General features: G+C 53.6%; 3 protein-coding genes across 5 annotated transcripts in view; all 3 read left to right on the forward strand.

Moving 5' to 3' along the window:
• The window catches only part of col4a3 (collagen, type IV, alpha 3), a 21,536-nt gene extending 6,704 nt beyond the window's left edge, over positions 1 to 14,832 (forward strand). For all 3 annotated transcript variants that reach the window (XM_037266821.1, XM_037266818.1, XM_037266820.1), the window contains 51 exons: positions 858 to 914; positions 1,313 to 1,402; positions 1,501 to 1,545; positions 1,780 to 1,824; positions 1,981 to 2,043; positions 2,266 to 2,319; positions 2,448 to 2,474; positions 2,542 to 2,616; positions 2,988 to 3,050; positions 3,133 to 3,168; positions 3,261 to 3,308; positions 3,370 to 3,444; positions 3,563 to 3,607; positions 3,684 to 3,746; positions 3,891 to 3,935; positions 4,005 to 4,058; positions 4,209 to 4,250; positions 4,322 to 4,403; positions 4,485 to 4,520; positions 4,605 to 4,769; positions 4,910 to 5,002; positions 5,066 to 5,161; positions 5,387 to 5,457; positions 5,582 to 5,770; positions 6,306 to 6,471; positions 6,540 to 6,632; positions 6,739 to 6,843; positions 6,902 to 6,996; positions 7,067 to 7,217; positions 7,621 to 7,734; positions 7,801 to 7,968; positions 8,060 to 8,149; positions 8,223 to 8,357; positions 8,608 to 8,706; positions 8,856 to 8,945; positions 9,019 to 9,158; positions 9,398 to 9,524; positions 10,591 to 10,671; positions 10,763 to 10,864; positions 10,947 to 10,994; positions 11,057 to 11,242; positions 11,308 to 11,438; positions 11,528 to 11,600; positions 11,707 to 11,778; positions 12,454 to 12,579; positions 12,645 to 12,743; positions 12,939 to 13,151; positions 13,387 to 13,564; positions 13,890 to 14,004; positions 14,120 to 14,292; positions 14,368 to 14,832. In XM_037266821.1, coding sequence (XP_037122716.1) covers positions 858 to 914; positions 1,313 to 1,402; positions 1,501 to 1,545; positions 1,780 to 1,824; positions 1,981 to 2,043; positions 2,266 to 2,319; positions 2,448 to 2,474; positions 2,542 to 2,616; positions 2,988 to 3,050; positions 3,133 to 3,168; positions 3,261 to 3,308; positions 3,370 to 3,444; positions 3,563 to 3,607; positions 3,684 to 3,746; positions 3,891 to 3,935; positions 4,005 to 4,058; positions 4,209 to 4,250; positions 4,322 to 4,403; positions 4,485 to 4,520; positions 4,605 to 4,769; positions 4,910 to 5,002; positions 5,066 to 5,161; positions 5,387 to 5,457; positions 5,582 to 5,770; positions 6,306 to 6,471; positions 6,540 to 6,632; positions 6,739 to 6,843; positions 6,902 to 6,996; positions 7,067 to 7,217; positions 7,621 to 7,734; positions 7,801 to 7,968; positions 8,060 to 8,149; positions 8,223 to 8,357; positions 8,608 to 8,706; positions 8,856 to 8,945; positions 9,019 to 9,158; positions 9,398 to 9,524; positions 10,591 to 10,671; positions 10,763 to 10,864; positions 10,947 to 10,994; positions 11,057 to 11,242; positions 11,308 to 11,438; positions 11,528 to 11,600; positions 11,707 to 11,778; positions 12,454 to 12,579; positions 12,645 to 12,743; positions 12,939 to 13,151; positions 13,387 to 13,564; positions 13,890 to 14,004; positions 14,120 to 14,292; positions 14,368 to 14,449 — 4,911 coding nt within the window. In that variant the 3' untranslated portion in view covers positions 14,450 to 14,832. The remainder of the gene's footprint in view (positions 1 to 857; positions 915 to 1,312; positions 1,403 to 1,500; positions 1,546 to 1,779; positions 1,825 to 1,980; positions 2,044 to 2,265; positions 2,320 to 2,447; positions 2,475 to 2,541; positions 2,617 to 2,987; positions 3,051 to 3,132; positions 3,169 to 3,260; positions 3,309 to 3,369; positions 3,445 to 3,562; positions 3,608 to 3,683; positions 3,747 to 3,890; positions 3,936 to 4,004; positions 4,059 to 4,208; positions 4,251 to 4,321; positions 4,404 to 4,484; positions 4,521 to 4,604; positions 4,770 to 4,909; positions 5,003 to 5,065; positions 5,162 to 5,386; positions 5,458 to 5,581; positions 5,771 to 6,305; positions 6,472 to 6,539; positions 6,633 to 6,738; positions 6,844 to 6,901; positions 6,997 to 7,066; positions 7,218 to 7,620; positions 7,735 to 7,800; positions 7,969 to 8,059; positions 8,150 to 8,222; positions 8,358 to 8,607; positions 8,707 to 8,855; positions 8,946 to 9,018; positions 9,159 to 9,397; positions 9,525 to 10,590; positions 10,672 to 10,762; positions 10,865 to 10,946; positions 10,995 to 11,056; positions 11,243 to 11,307; positions 11,439 to 11,527; positions 11,601 to 11,706; positions 11,779 to 12,453; positions 12,580 to 12,644; positions 12,744 to 12,938; positions 13,152 to 13,386; positions 13,565 to 13,889; positions 14,005 to 14,119; positions 14,293 to 14,367) is intronic.
• An 897-nt stretch (positions 14,833 to 15,729) lies between these two features.
• LOC119132016 (somatostatin-2-like) lies at positions 15,730 to 17,190 on the forward strand. Its single transcript, XM_037266877.1, has 3 exons — positions 15,730 to 16,519; positions 16,627 to 16,820; positions 16,928 to 17,190. The coding sequence occupies exons 2-3, from the start codon at positions 16,629 to 16,631 to the stop codon at positions 17,120 to 17,122; spliced, it is 387 nt and encodes a 128-aa protein (XP_037122772.1). The 5' UTR covers positions 15,730 to 16,519; positions 16,627 to 16,628; the 3' UTR covers positions 17,123 to 17,190.
• A 1,385-nt stretch (positions 17,191 to 18,575) lies between these two features.
• Positions 18,576 to 19,376, forward strand: LOC119132018 (somatostatin-2-like). The gene is made up of 2 exons (XM_037266881.1): positions 18,576 to 18,752; positions 19,092 to 19,376. The coding sequence occupies exons 1-2, from the start codon at positions 18,630 to 18,632 to the stop codon at positions 19,320 to 19,322; spliced, it is 354 nt and encodes a 117-aa protein (XP_037122776.1). The 5' UTR covers positions 18,576 to 18,629; the 3' UTR covers positions 19,323 to 19,376.
• Positions 19,377 to 20,101: the final 725 nt, after the last annotated feature.

Below are 20,101 nucleotides of genomic sequence, written 5' to 3' on the forward strand. Positions count from 1 at the left end.
AGGCCGAGAACCAAGTGTATTTGGGAAGCGGTCCGACGTTGGCCACAAGACGACGCTCCTTTTTGGTCACGTACGACGTCGATGCGATTGGTGTGGGGGTCCCGGGCGTTGCGCACACACCGCAGCCGCGTTCTCGGTAGCTTGTTCTCGGACCGCCGCCAGGCGTCCATCCATGGCTGCCTGAGGTGCTAACGGCTAGTACCTTGCCATAATGGCAACACGAGCGGAAGGGAAGAAGCGGCAACCTCGGCTGTGTGGGACCGCCTCAAAGGGGAGCGGCCGAATGTGTCACGTCGCCGCGTTTGTATTGTTCGCTATTTGGCGCATTGCCGGCTGGCCTCTCCGGCTCAAATTAGTATTTCGGGCTCGATATGTCCCCGCCGAGGACCCCGTGATGTCTGTGTTGCCTTTGTGCCTTCCTGTGTTTTCACACGCATTTGCGCGCACGCACACACACACACACACACACACACACACACACACACACACACACACACACACACACAACACCAAGGCGGCGGCGGCTCGGCCGAAAAGACATGAAAGCACGAGACAAACGCACGGTAAGGTGCGCTAGCGTGACGACGTGACGACAAGATGGCGACGGCAGAGGATGCGAGTTCGGACGGGACCGCAACACGCCAGACCGGGACCCAGATAAGACCGTGATGCAGATAAGACCGTCTGGACCGCTGCGTGAAAGGAACACGCCAAGATTTTGTTTGGGTTCCGCTTGACTCGAAAATGTCTTCCAAAGATAAAAAAGAAAAAAAAAATCAAGCAACGTGATCCCCACGACACGACACGACCGGCGGACGTGTTGTTGATGTGTTGCTGACGTGCTGCCGTTTGTGCAGGCGTGCGAGTGCAGCAGGAAGTGGCCGTGTCATTGCGAGGGTGTCAAAGGTCAGAAGGTGAGTGCCAAAATCAAGGCCTTTTTGCTCGTGATTCATTCTTAACTTTGTCATTCAATGTATTTTATTCCTGTTTGTATGGGTGCCATTTTATTTTTGGACTGATTTGCTTTCAAAATTGACTGTGTTCTTGGTCTCAATTGGGGCGCGGGAAACCTCTATGCCATAGTCTATGGCCTCCAGCTTGTGTGTGTGTGTGTCTTGTTAATGTTGTGGTGTGGTTGGGTTGTTTGCATTTACTTGTCCTTGCTTTGTGTTCTTATTGGTGTGCAAATGCAATGCACACTTCTCATTGATGTGCTTATCATCAGTACGTATTTTATTCTTGATGTGTAATTGTACACATACCACGTGTCATCGCGTGGCCCTATGTTGCATAATCACTCGGCCGTGCTCAGGGGGAGGCCGGTTACCGGGGATACGACGGCCTTCCTGGACTCATCGGTTACCCTGGCAACGAGGGCGGCCAAGGACCGGACGGACTGGAGGTCAGTGCGTCAGTGTGTTTGTCCACCAATATGATGTCTCTTAATGAACCGACGCATGAAAGTAGTCACCGTGGATGTTGCGCTCGTGGCACCGGCAGGGTCAGCGTGGCTTGGCGGGACACCCGGGACTCAAAGGCTCTCGGGTAGGAACATCGCCGTAACCACCGCGATGACAATAACGACGATGACAACATCAGAAGAAGATCATGCAGATGACGATGAAGATGATGTTTCCAGTGTTTCCACTAGAGGGCGGCACATTGCTCTTGTGTTCACATGACTGCAACGCACATGCCTTATTGGACAGAAATGCACACGGAAACATACCCATCAGGCGCACACACGCGCACACACATTTTCTTCTTTTGTGTTTTTAGGGTATTCCAGGCCCTTCGGGTTTTCCCGGCCCTCCTGGCCTTCCAGTAAGTTGAGCGAATGATCAACTATACCAAGGTGAAACCTGAAATGGATGGATGGATGGATGGATGGATGGATGGATGGATGGATGGATGGATGGATGGATGGATGGATGGATGGATGGATGCCAATTTGTTTTTGCCTTGCCGTTTGTTTTTCAGGGACTTCCAGGCAGCGAAGGCTCAGCGGGCCAAACGGGACTCCCAGGATGCAACGGCACCAAGGTAGTCGCGTCAGCGACCTCTCACCCCTTCTTTTGATCATTTGTCCATTACTTGTTGCGCATCGAGGTCAAATGAAATGTTTCTATTCATTCCATTGAACTACCCGATTCCAACTTTTCTTCTTCTGTGTCATGAAATGCTTCCAATTTGGTACACTGTATAGCCCAAATTGTCCAGCAAAAATGACTAGCCTACTTGCGATGTCATCACTCGTCCTTCCAGGGTTCGGACGGCTTCCCCGGCTTCCCCGGAATCCCAGGGCTGGTCGGCCTGCCCGTGAGTTTTCCTGCTCAAAAGCCTTTTTGTGTATCTCACCATACAATGACAATAAAGGCTTCTTGTTTTATCTTATCGGAGGCTAACACGGCTAAGTAGCCCAGCTAACGGCTTTGTTGTGTTTTCAGGGTCGCCCGGGACCGCCAGGAGAAAAGGTTTGAGGTCCCGCTCTGACTCGGAACTTGCCCAAGTGTCCATGCTCAAATCGTTTCTTCCTTCAAGGGAGACTCGCCATTCTTTCCATATTCCGCTGAGATTAAAGGCACACAAGGACCACGAGGACCAGATGGAGACAAGGTGATGCAGAAAAAACATATTCTGGAGAGAATAGAATGCTTTTCTCGAGAAAAGCAGGGAATTACCACTGCTTAGCCTCCTTCCTTTCCGAGAAACTTGCCAGGCAGGGGCACGGGTCATGTTGTGACCCTCGAAGCACTCCAACACAAACATTGCCCGAACAATAAGTGTAACAATACTTACAAGTGTAACAATACTCACAAGCATACACGTTTAGTCACTTTGGTTAGTGCGCTTTAGCGAAGAACGAGGACTGGCCGCGCTGCGCCGCTTATATCCGTTTGTATGCGTGACACCGCTTGCAGGTGGGGCAGGCAGTACCGTGTCCGTTCAAAAATGGCTGCATTCTGATCATTGCCGTTTGTGGGCAGGGATTGAGCGGAGAGCCGGGCCCGCCGGGCTTCCCGGGACCTTCAGGACCTGCTGGACTTTCTGTACGCTTCCAATTGTTTTCAGCTTTCTCGTGCCAGCGTCGACTCAGATGAGAGCTTTTGTTTTGTCCTTGTTCCCGCGCAGGGACGTCCGGGGTCGCCGGGGTCGCCGGGAGAGAAGGTCGGCCTGATTGCGATCCTATTCCGGCGCTAATCGCTACGCTAGCCACAAGTTTGCATGTGATGCCGTGGGTGTGCTGTGTCTTTTGTCAGGGTCAAGAGGGTCCCAGTCCGGTCAGCCCAGGTCCACAAGGGCTGAAGGTGAGTGTGCAAGGTCCAGCGCGCAAGTTTGTCCAGATTTTCAGAAAGGTTCTGCTTCAAGGGACGTCGCGGACCTGTCGGTATCCCGGGCCCGAAAGGAAGCAAATTGTATGTGGAGGGGCCCAAAGAACTGAAGGTCCGTCCATGTCTCTCCATGCTTTCATTCACCTGTTCATTTTTCAACCTATTCAGCCCTAGTGGCCCATTCTTTCACTTATTGATGGCTCTGAATGTTCCTGCTTGAATTGTTTCAGGGCGAACCCGGTGATGTTGGACCCAAAGGTTGCGCTGGACTTCCTGTAAGTCTTTCATCTAGTCTTCGCTTTTTGGTCTTGTCCCTTGTTTTGTGAGTGGCGTGGGATTTTGGCTCATCAGGGTCCAGCGGGAAGATCGGGGACTAAAGGCGAGCAAGGCCAGCGAGGGGAGCCGGGCTCACCGGTAAGGCGACTGACGTCGCTCCGGGCGTACGCCACGCTCTGCCAGGGCAGGGTATTGGCTTGGCGTGGCCAGGCCCGGCCCGGCCCAGCGTAGCATAGATGGAACATTGCGCAGCGTACGTCGCATCTCACTTGTAATTTGCAGGGGAAAGCAGGAAAGGATGGCCTCCCTGGAGAACTGGGACAAACGGTGAGGACCATAAGGCCAGCTGCCAGTCCAGTCCGGGTACCAAAATGACGCATTTGCTTGCATCTACAGGGAGAACCGGGGCCTCGGGGCTTTGTGGGTCCCCCGGGCATCGATGGAGGACAGGTAAGTAGAAAATGTTTTTCTTTCGAGTTATTTTTGCACAAAAAAAGTTCGGATTGAGCTGAATTCTTTTATACATGTTTTTTGTTTTGTTATTTTATAAAGCATAGTCACTAACAATGAAACCCTTGTCATCATCTGTTTTGTGTCGAGGGCGAGAAAGGCGACTTTGGTCCTCCTGGTCTTCCGGGCGAGGTGAGGCTACCTGGAAAAGAGAGCATGTTCTGTCTGAAAGGGATGTGGCTGCATCTCTTTTTCTTCACCAGATATCCTGGAAGTACGCATTTGTGAAAGGGCGCAAAGGGACTGCCGGGCTTCCTGGATCAACAGGAGCACCTGGGGAGCCAGGTATCTTAAACTTTTGTCTGAAGAATGACTCACCCAGGTGGAGTGTCTAACGTTTTTCTTCTTCTTCTCTGACTCTTTTAGGACTTGTGGGCTTTCCCGGACCCCAGGGCGAGCAAGGTATCCTCAAGCGGCCAATCAGAAAACACTTCATTAGCGGTAGCCTTCAGGAAACGTGATCCCAAGCACCAATTTCCTCCTCAGGGGTGGGTCCAACTGGTCAGCCAGGCCCTCCGGGGTCACCGGGCTTCATGGGACCTAAAGGAGAGAAAGGGCAAAATGGGCCCGTGGTCATTGGGCCTCCTGGACCTCCAGGGGTCCCCGGGAGTTCTGGACCCATGGGAGAACCAGGAGAGCCAGGAATACCAGGTGTGAAACCACGTCCCGATATTGGTCTCCTGTATTTCAATCGTAAGATTTCAGCAATTGGGCTGACTCGGAGTCTAGTTGGCCCAGCATTTTTGACAGAAGTGGAAATTAGACGCTAAAGTGCTAACTTTCTCTATCAGACTTCCTGCGAGGCGCCGTCGGACCTCCTGGCGCCAAAGGTCGTAAAGGCCTTACCGGATCTCCCGGGACCAGAGGGCGGGAAGGCCCGGAAGGTGAGTGCTCGTGACAACAAAAGAGAGAACACAACATTTAGGTGGGTATCGTTTGCTCGTCAGGTGAGAAGGGGGTGCTGTGCTTGGTCTGTCCCGTTGTTGTGGGGGCCTCCGGACCACCAGGTCAACCGGGGGAACCAGGTGCAGATGGGCTGAGAGGTAAAAAAAACAACACATCATTGTCATCAACATTATCGTCATGATCGTCACGAAATAAAGTGATACCTTGACTTTATATACAATATAATACAACAGAAGTGTATATACAGTAGAGCGGTGGGGTCGACCCTGAACTGCTCTCCATCCAATGGCATGGGCCTCCTAAGTCAAGGTACCACTGTAAAGACTAGTGAGCACATTGAAGTGTGTCGGTTGTTGCCTCAGGAGAACTTGGTGCTCCGGGCTCCAAAGGCGAAAGAGGTCTGAAAGGTATGGCTGGAGCACCTGGGCCACGGGTGAGTTCACTTCAGCCTCAGCCTGCATTTGAAGCAAATCTGTTGGATCCTTCAAATCCCCAAATGACATCCCCAGACTGGAGTAGCGCTAGCAAAAGATTTAGCTTCCCCTCTGCCTCTGCAGGGTCTCTTTGGTATCCAAGGACCGCCAGGATCGCCTGGTCTCACAGGTGATCCCGGCACCATGAGGAGGTATGGGCAGAAAGGGGAAGTTGGGAAACCAGGAGACGTTGGAGCGCCGGGCCTTGAGGGCCGAGATGGACTTCCTGGAATGGCGGGACCAAAAGGCAGCCCGGGACCGAAGGGGAACCCTGTGAGTATCTGACTATGTAAAGTGCACACGCCTTGTATTTTACAGCAGTCCTTAAGCATCATTACAGTGGGCAAAAGAGTAAATATTTTGGCCAGCGTTATTTAAAGCTCGCTGCCAGCTCTCATTGAATTGAGAGCCCGACCGTCAGACCAGGAGACCCCCGAGGCTCCGGACCGCGGTCAACGGACCGGGCGAGCCATCCGTCCACCCGCCATGCTGACATCCATTTCACAAGCATACATCCATTTTGCCAAGCGTGACAATGTTCAGGCCAATCAACGGTCTCTTTAAGTTAAAACTGTAATCCATTTCAAATACTATGTGAGGCCTCACTTGGCTCCATTTCTGCTCTGTAGTATCATTTTGATTTGATTTGATTTGATTTGATTTGATTTGATCTGATTGATGAAGTGAAAATCCACTCGCATAATGACTCTTCCCAAACATTCTAATTGGCTAGAAATGCCTCAAAGTGGTGGCAAATCACTACATTTGTCTAAAACTGACAAAGGCTGAGCTTGACTTACTCTTGCAGGGACAAGGACTTAAAGGTTTCAGGGGTCCTGTTGGAGTGACTGGTCCCAGAGGACCACCGGGACAAATGGGGCCGCTTGGGCCGCCAGGCATCGGGGCTCCTGGACCGCCAGGACCACCAGGGACTGTAGGAGTTTTGGGCCAGCCTGGAGATCCTGGTAAACCAGGTATGACTGTCCAGGTATGACTGGCGGAAACAAAGGCTGATTCTTAAAGCCCATCCTGTGTTTTTCAGGTGAAAAAGGTTCTCCTGGTAAAATCATAAGCAGCCCGGGAGATCCTGGGCAGAAAGGAGCGAAGGGATCGTCTGGCAACCCTGGATCAAAAGGTGAGGCTGAGAGTGGATACGGTCACTTCAGAAGACTTCCGCGCGGGTGTCAAAGAACAACAAGGTTCCCAATCAAGTCTTTCCCTTGTTCTGTTGCTGAACTCAGGGGTGATGGGACCTCCTGGAATTCTGGGATCAGGCGGTCTGAAGGGAGAAAGAGGACAAATAGGATTTACTGTCCAGGGTCCTCAAGGCTTTCCAGGAGTCAAAGGTGAGCTTTTAGAAGGTGTTGATCCCGATTGGACTGACTTTATGGATTCTTGTCTCAGGATCCAAAGGCCTGGCAGGAGCTCCAGGTGTTCCAAGTTACGGAAGTAAGGGCCGCTCAGGACCATCGGGACCACCGGGGAAACATGGCTCCAAGGTAACATGAAGTCAGTCACTGGGCGCAAGAACTCTCAACCCTGATCCCTTAACTCCTCTTGTACAAACAGGGCAATGCTGGCTTTGGCTTTCCTGGCCAGCAGGGCCAATTGGGTCCCCAAGGAGAGGAAGGCTCTGTAGGAGCACCGGGGTCTCAAGGGCCCCAAGGATCTGTCGGACTCCCAGGGTACGCAGGACAAGATGGAGCACCAGGTCCCAAAGGTAGAATGAAGCTGCTTCCTTTGCCTAAACCAGTTTGATTGTCACGCTCAACGTTTTGCTTGCTATTCATGCGCATTGCGTCTGCCTCCATTAGTGCGGCTTCTCTTTACATACTTCAAGCATGAAATAACACCCATGCAAACATAATCAATCAGGTTTTGACACATCAAAGTACCCTGGGCTGGTCATAGGCTGATGGATGGGTCTAGTCTGGAACGGATTCTTGCAATAATTTGGGGTTAACCGTGAACTGTCAAACCAACTAAGTAGCGGGCCGGCTAGTCTAACTAATGAATATCTTGTCTCTCTATGTATTTAACCCTGTGTGTGTGGCGCTTTGAGAAGCCACTTTGATTCTTCTCTGAGTGGACTTAGCGCCTCCTGCAAATTGTATGTCTTCCAGGTTCCCGGGGCCTGGATGGGTTTCCTGGACCACCTGGCCCCGTTGGATCTTGCTTGCCAGGAGCAGCTGGACCTGTGGGACAGCAGGGGCCGATGGGAGTCATTGGCTTCTCGGGTATATAGTAGATATAAACCATCAAGATTACTTTTGTGCGAGTGCGAGACGTGTTGTGTACCGCAGGAGGCCGGGGTTTCAAGGGTGAGAAAGGTGATCCTGGGCTGCCAGGCATGGGCGCTATTGGGCCGCAGGGACCGTTTGGCGTCCCCGGGTTTGATGGAACTCCAGGTCCACAGGGAAGCACCGGTATGAAAGGGCAGACTGGGAGTCCTGGTCAGCCAGGAAGTCCAGGTATGAAGGACCGCCTCAGTCTTGACGACTTGGTCGGTCTGTCAAAAAAAAATTCCATTCCAGCAGAGTCATGTTTATTTTTGCCTGTCAGGTGTTACGGGAGACTTTGGTCCCCCGGGACTCGGTGGTAATCCAGGGAACCTTGGGAGACCAGGAGAGCCTGGGATTCCAGGGCCAAAAGGTGACACGGAGTGATCGCAAATGACTTGCACGTCTGTCTCCAAATCACTACCACCCTGTGGCTCCTGGTTCAGGTGAGGAGGGTGTCAATGGTACTGCAGGCTTCCAGGGGCCACCCGGGCCTCAGGGGGCTCGAGGGGAGACTGGACCAATAGGAATGCAGACCACTGTGCAGATGTACGGGGATCCTGGAGATCTGGGAGAGCCTGGTATGCTATGCTATGCTATGCTATGCTATGCTATGCTATTACACTCCACTCATTATTCCTTCCGTCCGTCCTCATTTTTTAAAAGCGCTTCCGTCACCTTTTCAATTATCTTTGCTACGCTGGCCTTTTCTGTTTTGGAGCATATTTTTATGGTCATTATTCTTGAGCTGTTCTGTGAATGCTCAGTCTAGCTGCAGTGTGAACACCTCCAGAAAGTCCCGCGTCTTCTCACCAGTCTCTTTATCCTCAGGACCTCTAGGTCTGACTGGTGCTAAAGGCAGTCAAGGTTCCCTGGGGCCCCCGGGTCTCGATGGCACCAATGGCAAACCAGGAAGAGCTGGACCTCAAGGTGCTTTTGATGGCATGTCAAGTTATTTCTTGCTTCATGCTCCGTCGAGCGTGAAGACTTCAGTCAGACAACAATCAACAATAAATCATTAAAGAGCAATAAAAATCAAATTTGACTGGGGAAATACAGCCAATGTGTTTGTTTCTCAGGACCCCGTGGGGAAGCAGGTAGAGATGGAGAGACCGGTCCTCCTGGTTCATGCGGTCTCCTCGGAAACTCCGGGGAACTTGGAAAACCAGGTCAGTCGTGTGACTTCACCGCAAACTTGATCGGCAATTGTCAGGACTTTGAACATCTACATCTTGTGTCCAGGTTGCAAAGGTGAAAAAGGTTCTGCCGGGCCCTGTGGAGAACCCGGTCTTGTTGGAAATGAAGGACCGGGCGGACTGAAAGGTGTAAAAGGGGAACCCAGTTTACCGGGACCTGGTCCCAAAGGATATCCTGGAGAAAAGGTGTGGCATTTCATTTCTAAAAACTTATTTTGCTAACAGGGAATGATTTCGGAGCCACTTTTAAATGAATCGGTTGAAAAGTGAAACAAAATTGGAACTGGGGTCAATGTCAGAAGTCAAACGGTCAATCAAATACACATTTTAAACGTGGTATTATTTGAGTCCATGTTTGTGAGCAGAAGATGGTCTCGCCTCCAGCACGACGTCTTGAGTCAATTTTTTTCCATCTCTTTTGCCAGGGACAGCCAGGTTGTGCAGGTCCCACAGGTCTAAAAGGGGTGCTAGGAGACAGAGGAAACTTTGGTCCTCCAGGAGATCGTGGTCCCTGTGGCCCGAAAGGAAATGCTGGACCACCTGGTTGCAGAGGTCTGACTTTTGACTCGGTCGCCATGTTCCAATAGTCCATCCATCCATCCATCCATCCATCCATCCATCCATCCATCCATCCATCCATCCATCCATCCATCCATCCATCCATCCATCCATCCATCCATCTTCTTCCGCTTATCCGGGGTCGGGTCGCGGGGGCAGCAGCTTCAGGAGGGACTCCCAGACTTCCCTCTCCCCAGCCATTTCATCTAGCTCATCCCGGGGATCCCAAGGCGTTCCCAGGCCAGCTGAGAGACATAGTCTCTCCAGCGCGTCCTGGGTCGTCCCCGGGGTCTCCTACCGGTGGGACATGCCCGGAACACCTCCCCAGGGAGGCGTCCAGGAGGCATCCTGATGAGATGCCCGAGCCACCTCATCTGGCTCCTCTCAACGTGGAGGAGTAGCGACTCTACTCCGAGTCTCTCCCGGATGACCGAACTTCTCACCCTATCTCTAAGGGAGAGCCCGGACATCCTGCGGAGAAAACTCATTTCGGCCGCTTGTATCCGGGATCTCGTTCTTTCGGTCACAACCCATAGCTCGTGACCATAGGTGAGGGTAGGAGCATAAATCGACCGGTAAATTGAGAGCTTTGCCTTTTGGCTCAGCTCTCTCTTTACCACGACGGACCGGTACAGAGTCCGCATTACTGCCGACGCTGCACCGATCCGCCTGTCGATCTCGCGCTCCATCCTCCCCTCACTCGTGAACAAGACCCCAAGATACTTAAACTCCTCCACTTGGGGCAGGATCTCATCCCTGATCCGGAGAGGGCATTCCACCCTTTTCCGATCGAGGACCATGGACTCGGATTTGGAGGTGCTGACCCTCATCCCGACCGCTTCACACTCGGCTGCGAACCGCTCCAGTGAGAGCTGGAGATCACGGCCTGAAGAAGCCAACAGCACCACGTCGTCTGCAAAAAGCAGAGACGCGATGCTGAGGTCCCCAAACCGGACACCCTCAACGCCTCAGCTGCGCCTAGAAATTCTGTCCATAAAAATTATGAACAGAATCGGTGACAGTTCCAATAGTCTGTGTGAAAATATGCTCTCTATCTCAGGTCCTCCAGGTTCTCCAGGTGAGAAAGCTTGTGATGGACCTCCAGGGGTCAACGGACCTCCAGGACCTAGTGGCCTGACAGGTGCTTCAGTTGTTGTGAAACCTTGGCTTTTGTCGGAAAGTCAAACCAATGGCACGGTGACAAAATTACAACTGTGTCTCGACTCTTTCAGGGAACAAGGGCCCCCCTGGAAATCCGGGTCCATCTGGTCCCAGAGGAAGCCAGGGACAAGATGGCATACCAGGACCTGCTGGAGAGAAGGGAGCCATGGGGGGTAAAATAAGCCACGTTATACTGGTTTTAGAGGCTCATTTGTCATTGTGTGTGGTCTTTTTTTTTCTTCTTTCTTTCTCCAGAACCTGGAATCGGAGCCAGGGGAGCAGAGGGGACAAAAGGTCCACCGGGTGAGTTTGGAATGTGTTTGCCTGAAAAAAGAAGAGAAATGAATGTTTAATTTTATCTCCAGGCTGTGTTGGAGAAAAGGGAGCTCCTGGTACTTGCGGTCATCCAGGGCCTTCTGGTCCGGCAGGAAATCCAGGTTGCCCCGGTCCGCCCGGGTTCCCTGGACCCCCTGGTCTTCATGGTAGGCAGGGACCCTGCACTGAAGGAGAGAAAGGAGGAAAGGGACTGCCAGGGGAACGGGGGCCAAGAGGTGATTCAATCGTTTGAGTGGATTGATCCTTTTTGTGCCATTGAGATTTTCCACTTTGTTTGTAGGGCCACCTGGGTGTCGAGGGCCTCCCGGTCCCCCAGGTTCTGGTCTTAAAGGAGAAAAGGGCTCTAAAGGGGAAACAGGTGGCACGGGCAGCCCCGGTTGCCACGGTGAACCTGGCCTGCCAGGCATGCCGGTCAGTACGTGTTCAAACTCCTCACACACACAAGCTGGGCTCCGAGCACTTGGGTTTGCCTTGACGAGCTCCGAATGGAATATGTTCAGGGTCCAGACGGAGCGCAGGGAGCACCTGGACGCAAAGGTTACATGGGGCTTACTGGGGCTACCGGACCTGTCGGTACGACCGCCGTGTTGTCCATTTTCTTTGCTGCTTCATTTCAGTCCATCAAGTGCCGGACGGACGGACGGACTGACGGACGGGCGTCCCATTTGCTTGTTTTCAGGCACCAAGGGTGACGACGGTCCGACCGGCATCAAAGGTTCTCCTGGACCTGCGGGACCGAGGGGAAGACGAGGTAGGACCGCTTCAAGTGAAATTCTCTTCAACCCGTGTCAAATCACTTGCTATGTGGTCGATGAACAAACAAACTTAAGAAACGTAGGGGCTGGGCTGTTGACCGTCCCGCCGTTTCCAAGAAGCCGAGAATCTCCTATGCCCATGTTGTGTTGTGTAAGATTGGGAACAGAACCTCAGAGGACAGCGGCTGAGCGGAGGGAGTCGTGTCCGTGTCCACATTGAGTATAATTACGCTCGTACACACGTTGAATGGGTTCTCTGAGCGAGCTCCAAACTCAATTGACCTTACAATGTTGAAACCCGTTGAGACGAATTGAAATGCAGCCCGCAAAAGGGCACCCACCGCCGTCTTTTTGGTGTTCTTTGTAAAACTGCAAAAATAATCGCCTTCAGATCCATTCACTTGAGCGGCGCCATACTATCTGAATTTGGTGCATCATTCAGATTTGGTGTTCCCATATAAAGAAAGAAAATCGACCTCGCAAGGGTGCATCATTCAAACAACTCAATTCAGGGTCGTTCCAAAAAGCTCAAGGCACAGTGACAGACTAGAAGCCGGTCTGCAATGGCACGTTTCTAGTGCCATTGAGCGCCAGCGCCTATGTGCAAGCGTGCTCGCGGACCAAATGCAACCCTCAAGCCGAGGTGCCACTGCGCTTTGCTGCCCCTGCAGGGCAGAGGGGGAAGGACGTGTCCAGAGAGGTGCTGGTCTCAGCAGGAGACCAAGGCTTGCCTGGAGATCCGGGACCGCCAGGACAACCGGGGAGCACAGGAATGCCAGGCGGAACCGGCGCTCCAGGTGACTCATTTCAGCTCAGTTTTGACCACTTCAGGATGTCCTAATAAAGTAACTTGTCATCGCAGGTCCGAAAGGTGGGCGAGGGCTCACCGGGCCGACAGGGGGGGGCGGTTTTACCGGCCAGAAAGGCGACACCGGTGACAGGGGAGAGCACGGAAAAAAGGGTAAGAAAAAGTCAACGGCTGCTTCGGGAAAATGGCCTCTCTGCCGTAGCCTTTCTTCTCGAGAGCCTGATGTCAATCTGTGAGAAGTGTACGAGCACCACGCCAGCGCACCGGAGCGACCGCACCGGCGCGATAGCGCGGCCGCGTCGGCACCACATACGAGCTGTCTGAGCAGTGAATAAGGTGGCGTTGCAGGTGTGACGGGCCCACCGGGTCCCGCCGGGGCAAAGGGCCCTCGGGGCCCCCCGGGCTCCTGCGTGGACACTCCGGAGAAAGATGGCTTCCTGTTCAGCCGGCACAGTCAGAGCACCGCCGTACCGGAATGCCCGTCGGGATCTGTCCAGGTGTACAGCGGCTTCTCTCTGCTCTTCATCAACGGGAACAACCGGGCTCACGGGCAGGACTTGGGTACGTGGTGCCCCGCTCAAACGCTCTTCTGAGCTGGCCTCACACCAAACCAAACCACAGCACAGCACAGCCTTTGTTTCTTGCTAGCATGTCCCATTTGAATGGCTTCTCCGCTCAGGTCTGGCTTCTGCTGTGATATGTAAAAGGCCGTGTCATTTGGACCTCCCGACCAATCATTGGTCTGTCTGTCTGTCTGTCTGTCTGTCTGTCTGTGTGCATGCGTCCCTTCCTTCAGGAGCTCTGGGTAGCTGCCTTCCTCGTTTCACCACCATGCCCTTCCTTTTCTGTAATACGGACAGCACCTGCCGCTACGCCGCTCGCAACGACTACTCCTATTGGCTCTCCACTGACCAATCAGGAGTCAGCGCCATGCCCTTCATCTCGGGACCGCTCCTGAAGAATTACATCAGCCGGCAAGAATCCTTTTGAATCATGCCCAGTTTGTGTGTGTGTGTGTGTGTGTGTGTGTGTGTGTGTGTGTGTGTGTGTGTGTGTGTGTGTGTGTGTGTGTGTGTGTGTGTGTGTGTGTGTGTGTGTGTGTGTGTGTGTGTGTGTGTGTGTGTGTGTGTGTGTGTGTGTGTGTGTGTGTGTGTGTGTGTGTGTGTTTGGGTGCGATGCGGTATACTCTGTGTATCTGAGATGTGTAATGTGCGTCTGTTTGTATGTGTGACTGGCTGGCATTTGTCTGATGATGTATGTGTGTGACATATGCTTGCATTTAAAACGTCTGCAATTCAGGTGCGCGGTGTGCGAGTCGGCAACCAACGTGATGACTGTCCACAGTCAAACACGTTTGCTTCCCGACTGTCCTCTGGGTTGGGATTCTCTGTGGTCGGGATTCTCTTTCGTCATGGTGAGTTTGCCCTTGCTCATCATTGGCCAATCCCTGTTGGTCGCCTCTGACATTGGTTTTGAACTCTTCTTTGGGTGTCAAACTCCAAACCGGCCACCTTTTGTTGGGCCTTCAGGAAACGGGAGTCGGGGCGGAGGGTTCGGGTCAGCCCCTGTCGTCGCCCGGCTCGTGTCTGGAGAACTTTCGTAAGATTCCCTTCATCGAGTGTCACGGCAGAGGGACGTGCAACTTCTACACTGACTCCTACTCGTACTGGCTGGCCGCACTGGACCCGCGTCACATGTTCAGGTGATCGCCGGCTGGCCGGCCGCCTGGAAGCCACACCAAAAAGCCGTCCTGAAAGCCCGTCTTGTTGTCTTCCAGCAAACCCGAGCCTCGAACCGAAGCCGGGGACCTGCCGGAAAATTTGATCAGTCGTTGCAGAGTTTGCTCCAAGCGCCCGTGATCCCGACGCGCCCGCCCACGCTGACAGGGATACCGATATTGATTGAAACGACATCATCCGGACCAGCGACAGCACCCGTGTCATCAAGAAGTCGTCGGGACCGACGACAGCAGAAACGACCTCACCGGTACCGACGCCTGACTTTCAATAGCGACCGCACCCTCCGTTCTGATGCCATTCCAATTGATCTCCAAACGCTCGTTTCCGAGCGCCCTATAACGTTGATTGGAAATCTCCGAGATGTCTGGTCGGAAGGACGACTTGGACTCCATGTTGGGACTGAGTGAATGAGTGCCAACGCGGCAACTGCCTTGGCAATCTTTCTCTCTCTCTCTCTCTCTCTCTCTCTCTCTCTCTCGCTCTCTCTCTCGCTCTTTCTCTTTCTCTCTCTCTCTCTCTCTCTCTCTCTCTCTCCCCCTCTCTCTCTCTCTCTCTCTCTCTCTGTCTCTCTCGCTCCACTTCCCAACCAGCAATGTGACAAGATTTGTCAAAAATGGCAGATGGTCCCACCGATTGCTGGACCATCATCTGGTCGGAAATGGGCAAAAGGGACCTTTTTGGGGATCTCTGCTCCAAAATCCGAGCACAACAGCCCAACTTGATTGTCGACATGCTCTCGTTTGGTTTCGTCTGCAAAATGGCCACCGTGGGCTAAAATTCCAAGAAATGGACACTTGCGTGTGAGCTTTCAGCTGCAAATGGCCACCATGGGTGAACATATCAAGAAATGGACACTTTCAAGCCGTGCTTGACGCGACTGTCCCACTTTAATACCGGCGGTCGCGGTCGTTGTCGGGGATTTGACTGGCGCTTGAACGACCCGTTCTGCGTTTTTGAGAAAGTCGCCACTTGTCACGTTGCTCCTCGACGTGACTTGTGGAATAGATGCCCGAGACTACGGCCATATTGACTGTGCGCGTTCTTTCGATATCCGCCTGATGCTAACTGTTAGCACGTGAAAGGTGTATTCCATTATATGTATGTTAGCATGAAGCCAGCGGGCTGTTCTGAAGTTTGCTTCCTGTAATTCTCTTTATGTGTTCACTTCTCCAATAAACTGAAGATGAGTGCTGCACAAAACATTTTCCAACATGCCTTCACTGCCTCGTTTACTAAAAAGTCAAACGAATGACAGCTCGAGGCGTCGACCGGAACTCATTCAATTGGTCAATGGATCAATTCTTAAGCAAAAGTTTACGTTCACGCTCACGTTCACGGAGCGCCGGGTTCTCCGAACGCGGCCTCGGGCTGACGGGAAGCTTCAGATCGCAGTGCCGTGTCATCAGCGAGCGGGCACGCCTGACGCCAGCGACTCCATAGCGACGACGGGGCCTTCGTTTGTCGCCGTGGCAACGGGCCGCCGTCCAGGCTTGTTCATTAGGGCGCTGCGGGGGATGAGAGGAAAGGAGAAATCAAGGCTCTGGCTTCCCGCCGCCGTCAAATATTAACCCCGACGTCAACGTCGGCGCCAACGTCCCCTAAAGGTCGTCGCGGCTGCGGAAATCTCAACCGGGGGACCGGCTTGCGGGCTTTGTATGGAACCGGTGCTGACTGGCCACATTGGAAGCAATGTTCATCCTGAAAAGAAAAGCCTTTTCATTGAAATCAATTTGAGCGGACGTGACAACGGGCGCCTGCCCGGCCAATGGCTGGCGACCCACCGGTTCAGGGCGTAGGCTCCGGCCCGCGATCGGACGATCGGATGGACGGACGGACCTAGATGCGTCCGAGTTAAGCAAGTAGCAGTGCTCGGAAGTGCGGAGGCGTCTTCACGTTTGCAGCAGGTGGCAAAAATCTTCCCTAATGGAAATGTGCTAATGAAGTGCGCTTAATTGCCAGTGTTTACTTTGGATGGTTTTATGGCCACCCAGCCTTTCAGGGCCAATCAGCGCTAATGGATTTCAGCCCGCAACATTCCTGCATCTCCGCGCGCTCGCCTGTCCAAGGAAGGTGCCAGGGGGCGGGGCGGCAGCCTTCAAAAGGCCCGCGTCTGGACCCCGAGCCGCAAAGCAGAGCACGGGCACCGCCGGAAGCGAGAACCACAGCCGCAGACCCGAGCCAAAGGAGAAAGTACGCCCGACCCGACCCGACCTGTCTTTGTACCTTTCTGTCTCCTCCGTGATGCTCTTCTTTTCTTTTCTTCTTCTCGTCTCGTCACCTGTTTGTTGTGTTTGCAGTCATGCGCCCACACGAGCGATCCCTGCTGGCATTCGTCATGTGCTTGCTGGCGTGCGGCCCGGCCGCTTCGTCTCAACCCGAGGCGCGGCCGGACGGCGACGGCGATCGGGAGCTGCAGCTGGAGCTGGAACTGGAGCTGCGTCGCCACCGGATGGCGCAACAAGCGGCTCACGGCGCCGGCGACCTGCCGCAGGTACCGCCGCATCAAAAGCACTTCCCAAAAGCGGCTCACTGGCTTTCGCTCTTAGGAGCTTTGCCGGATCGCGAGCTTAGGCCTAACCCGGGCGGCTGGCATTTCAGGAGTGGAGCGAGCGAGTGGCCGAGGAGCTGCTGGAGAGGATGTCGCCGCCCCGGGCCGAAAGCCGGCGGACGCCCGATCTCTTCTCGGCCAGGATGCCGGCCGAGCGCTCGGTGGAGCCCGCCAACAACCTGCCCCCCCGCGAGCGCAAGGCCGGATGCAAGAACTTCTACTGGAAGGGCTTCACTTCCTGTTAGCCGCCCACCTTGCCTTGCTTTGCCTTGCCTTGCCTTGCCTTGCCTTGCCTGAATAAAGAGACCAATCGCAACAACCGTGTGTGTATGCGTGTGTGTGCCTTGCTCTTTCTGCTTTTACAGGTGTGTGTGTGTGTGTGTGTGTGTGTGTGTGTGTGTGTGTGTGTGTGTGTGTGTGTGTGTGTGTGTGTGTGTGTGTGTGTGTGTGTGTGTGTGTGTGTGTGTGTGTGTGTGTGTGTGTGTGTGTGTGTGCGTGCGTGTGCGTGCGTGCGTGTGTGTGTGTGTGTGCGCGCGCGCGTGTGTGCGTGTGTGTGTGTTTTTCCTAATTAGTCTTTGGTGGAAGCACAAATGTTGACACGTCAGCGTGTGTGCTTTTCTAATGAGGCTTAATGGACATCAAAGTGCGCAAAAGTTGACTCGTGTGTGAGTGTGTGTGTGTGTGTGTGTGTGTGTGTGTGCGTGTGCGTGTGGGAAACGTGTTCAGGCTCAGCGCTCTGCTTCGTCAACGACTACGTCAGAACAACCTTTCTCGTTGGCAAGGCCCGATTCCGTAATCGTCCGTAATGTCTGCAGGTGAGCGGCGAGGACCGAAAGCAACAGGGCCGACCGGCTCTGGCTCAAAATGATTTTTGGAAACCAAAATGCTTTGGCACCGTGCCTCTGTTGACCTTTGCTAACCTTGGCCTTATCATTAGCATTAGCCTGGCCGACGCACTTTGAATTTGGAAAGTGTCACCGCAGGCAGCTTCTCTACCAGCTGATTGGCCGTCGCCAGCGCACGTACCCGTCCTGCTAATGGCGCAAGCACCACGCGGTGACCAATCAAACGCCTCGCTGGAGGTGAATGTGTGCATCGGCCCAAACTAATCACGCGGCGCAAAAACGCGGCGGGCGGTCGGGCGGGCGGGCGGCTGTGCACCCGCGCAACGACCAAACCCCCCCCCCCCAGCAAAAGCCCGAGCCGGCCAACGCGGCAACTCCGAGAGGCCAGACTTCTCTGTCGGAGGTTTGCCGCTTTCCCAAAGCAAATGGCGTCAAAACAAAGCAAAAGAACACTCCTTGTGACCGCCCATCTTCATCCCTTTGACTTGACAAATGCTCAATCCAGAAAACAAAACAAACGAAAATGAAAAAGCCCAATTCCCTGATGCGCGCGCATGCCTGTGTGTGTGTGTGCGTGTGTGTGTGCGTGTGTGTGCGCGTGTGTGTGTGCAATTGTCACCGTGTGTGTACATGAGAATCTGTGCAGTTTTTGTGAGTGCGTGTGTGTGTGTGGATGTGAGCATCCTGGTGGGAAAGAAGACAAAGTGCATGAAGATGGCTCATTTAACTAAATTGTTTGTGGGGGGTGGAAGCATCATTATCATCATCAATATGTGTGTGTGTGTGTCGCCGTGACGTCAGCATGACCCTATAAGAGCGGCTGTGGCAAGGTGGAGCCCCACACACTCACTCTGCCACGCATACACACATCCACACACACACACAAAGACAAAAAAACAGAGTGAGGATGAAGATGTGTTGGTCCACCTCGTGGTGCCTCCCGGTGCTCCTGCTCGTCGTGTGCGTCTCCTCAGACACGCTCACGCGCAACAACGCCAGACGTGGGGCAACACTCGGCTCCTACAAACAGGTACGCACGCAGGCACGCACACACACTTACTTTTCAGGAAGCCTTCTTGATAACTTTTCAACCTCAGCCTGACAACAAATTTTGTGAGCGTGCTTGTGAGTCTGCACGTGTGTGTGTGTGGGGGGGTCAAAATAAAAAGGTCACACACATCCCGCACATGCAACCACCTGCTATGTCGATTGATGACGACAATGAGGGTGACGACAATGTTGATGCTGATGCCGATCGTGATGAAGATGACGCTGACCAAGTGCAGATGACGACAATGATGATCGTGATGACTATGACGACGCCGATGATGATGACAATGATGACGATAATGGGGACGTTGCGTTTCAGGACTGGCCGGGTCCGTCCCTGGCGGAGGCGGTCCTCTGGGACCTCCTCCAGATGGCCAACGAGGCGACGGAGGCGGACGAGCGGCAGAACGGCGTCGGGGGTGCCGAGGAGCCGCCGCCCGTCGGCCACGTCGGCCGCGTCGGCGAACGCGACCTTCCTGTGCCGCTGGGCCCTCGCGAGCGCAAAGCGGGATGCAAGAACTTCTTCTGGAAAACATTCACGTCCTGCTGAGTCGGCCTTTTCTTCTTTTTCCCGCTAACTTGCAATAAAAACATTTGGAGGACATTTGGGCTTCTTCTTGTCTTCTTCACAGATGCTCCGCCCCCTCAGCGAGCCGCGGCCAATGGACTCTGCGGGAATGCCCGGAGCTCAATACGCACGCGCTTTAAACACAAAAACACCAAGGGTTAGGGCACCGATGGAGGGAGAGAGAGAGGGATGAAGAAGAAGGAACGCAGAGGTCACATGAGCGTAAAGCCTGCAGCCTCTCGATAGCGTCTCCACGGCAACACGCTTTGAACGCGGGCGGCCCTCTCGTTGAGCCACCGACGGGCCGCTTGACCTCTCGCCAAAAGAGCATGTGCGTGCGTGTGTGAGCTGGAGTTTCAGGAAATGGCTTTGTCTCGCGCACGCCATTATCAAGTCATCACGCCACATCACAACACGTGCTTCTCAGTCAAGAGGTTCTGGATGCCAAACCTTCCTGCCTTCCTTCTTTGCCATTGCCCACAAGGTGCGGGCGGGCGGGGTGGCCAGAGAGTCAGTGGCAAGGGATTACCCATGGGTTAGGGTCGGGGCTTGTACATCGCATCAAAGATGTTGAAAAATAGGACTGAGGAATAAGTGAAGCAAAGAATCTTTTGAAAAAAAAGGGGCTCGCGTTAATGACATGCCAGCGACTGGACCAGGGTGTCTCCCACCTCTTGGCCCAAATCGGCTGACTCGTGGCTAGACTTGGCATGCAGAACTCATGCAATCCAACTGCTTCAATGCCAGGGGCGTCCGTGCGT

The sequence above is a fragment of the Syngnathus acus genome, chromosome 13 (genome assembly GCF_901709675.1).
Source record: "Syngnathus acus chromosome 13, fSynAcu1.2, whole genome shotgun sequence".
Lineage (NCBI taxonomy): Eukaryota > Metazoa > Chordata > Actinopteri > Syngnathiformes > Syngnathidae > Syngnathus > Syngnathus acus.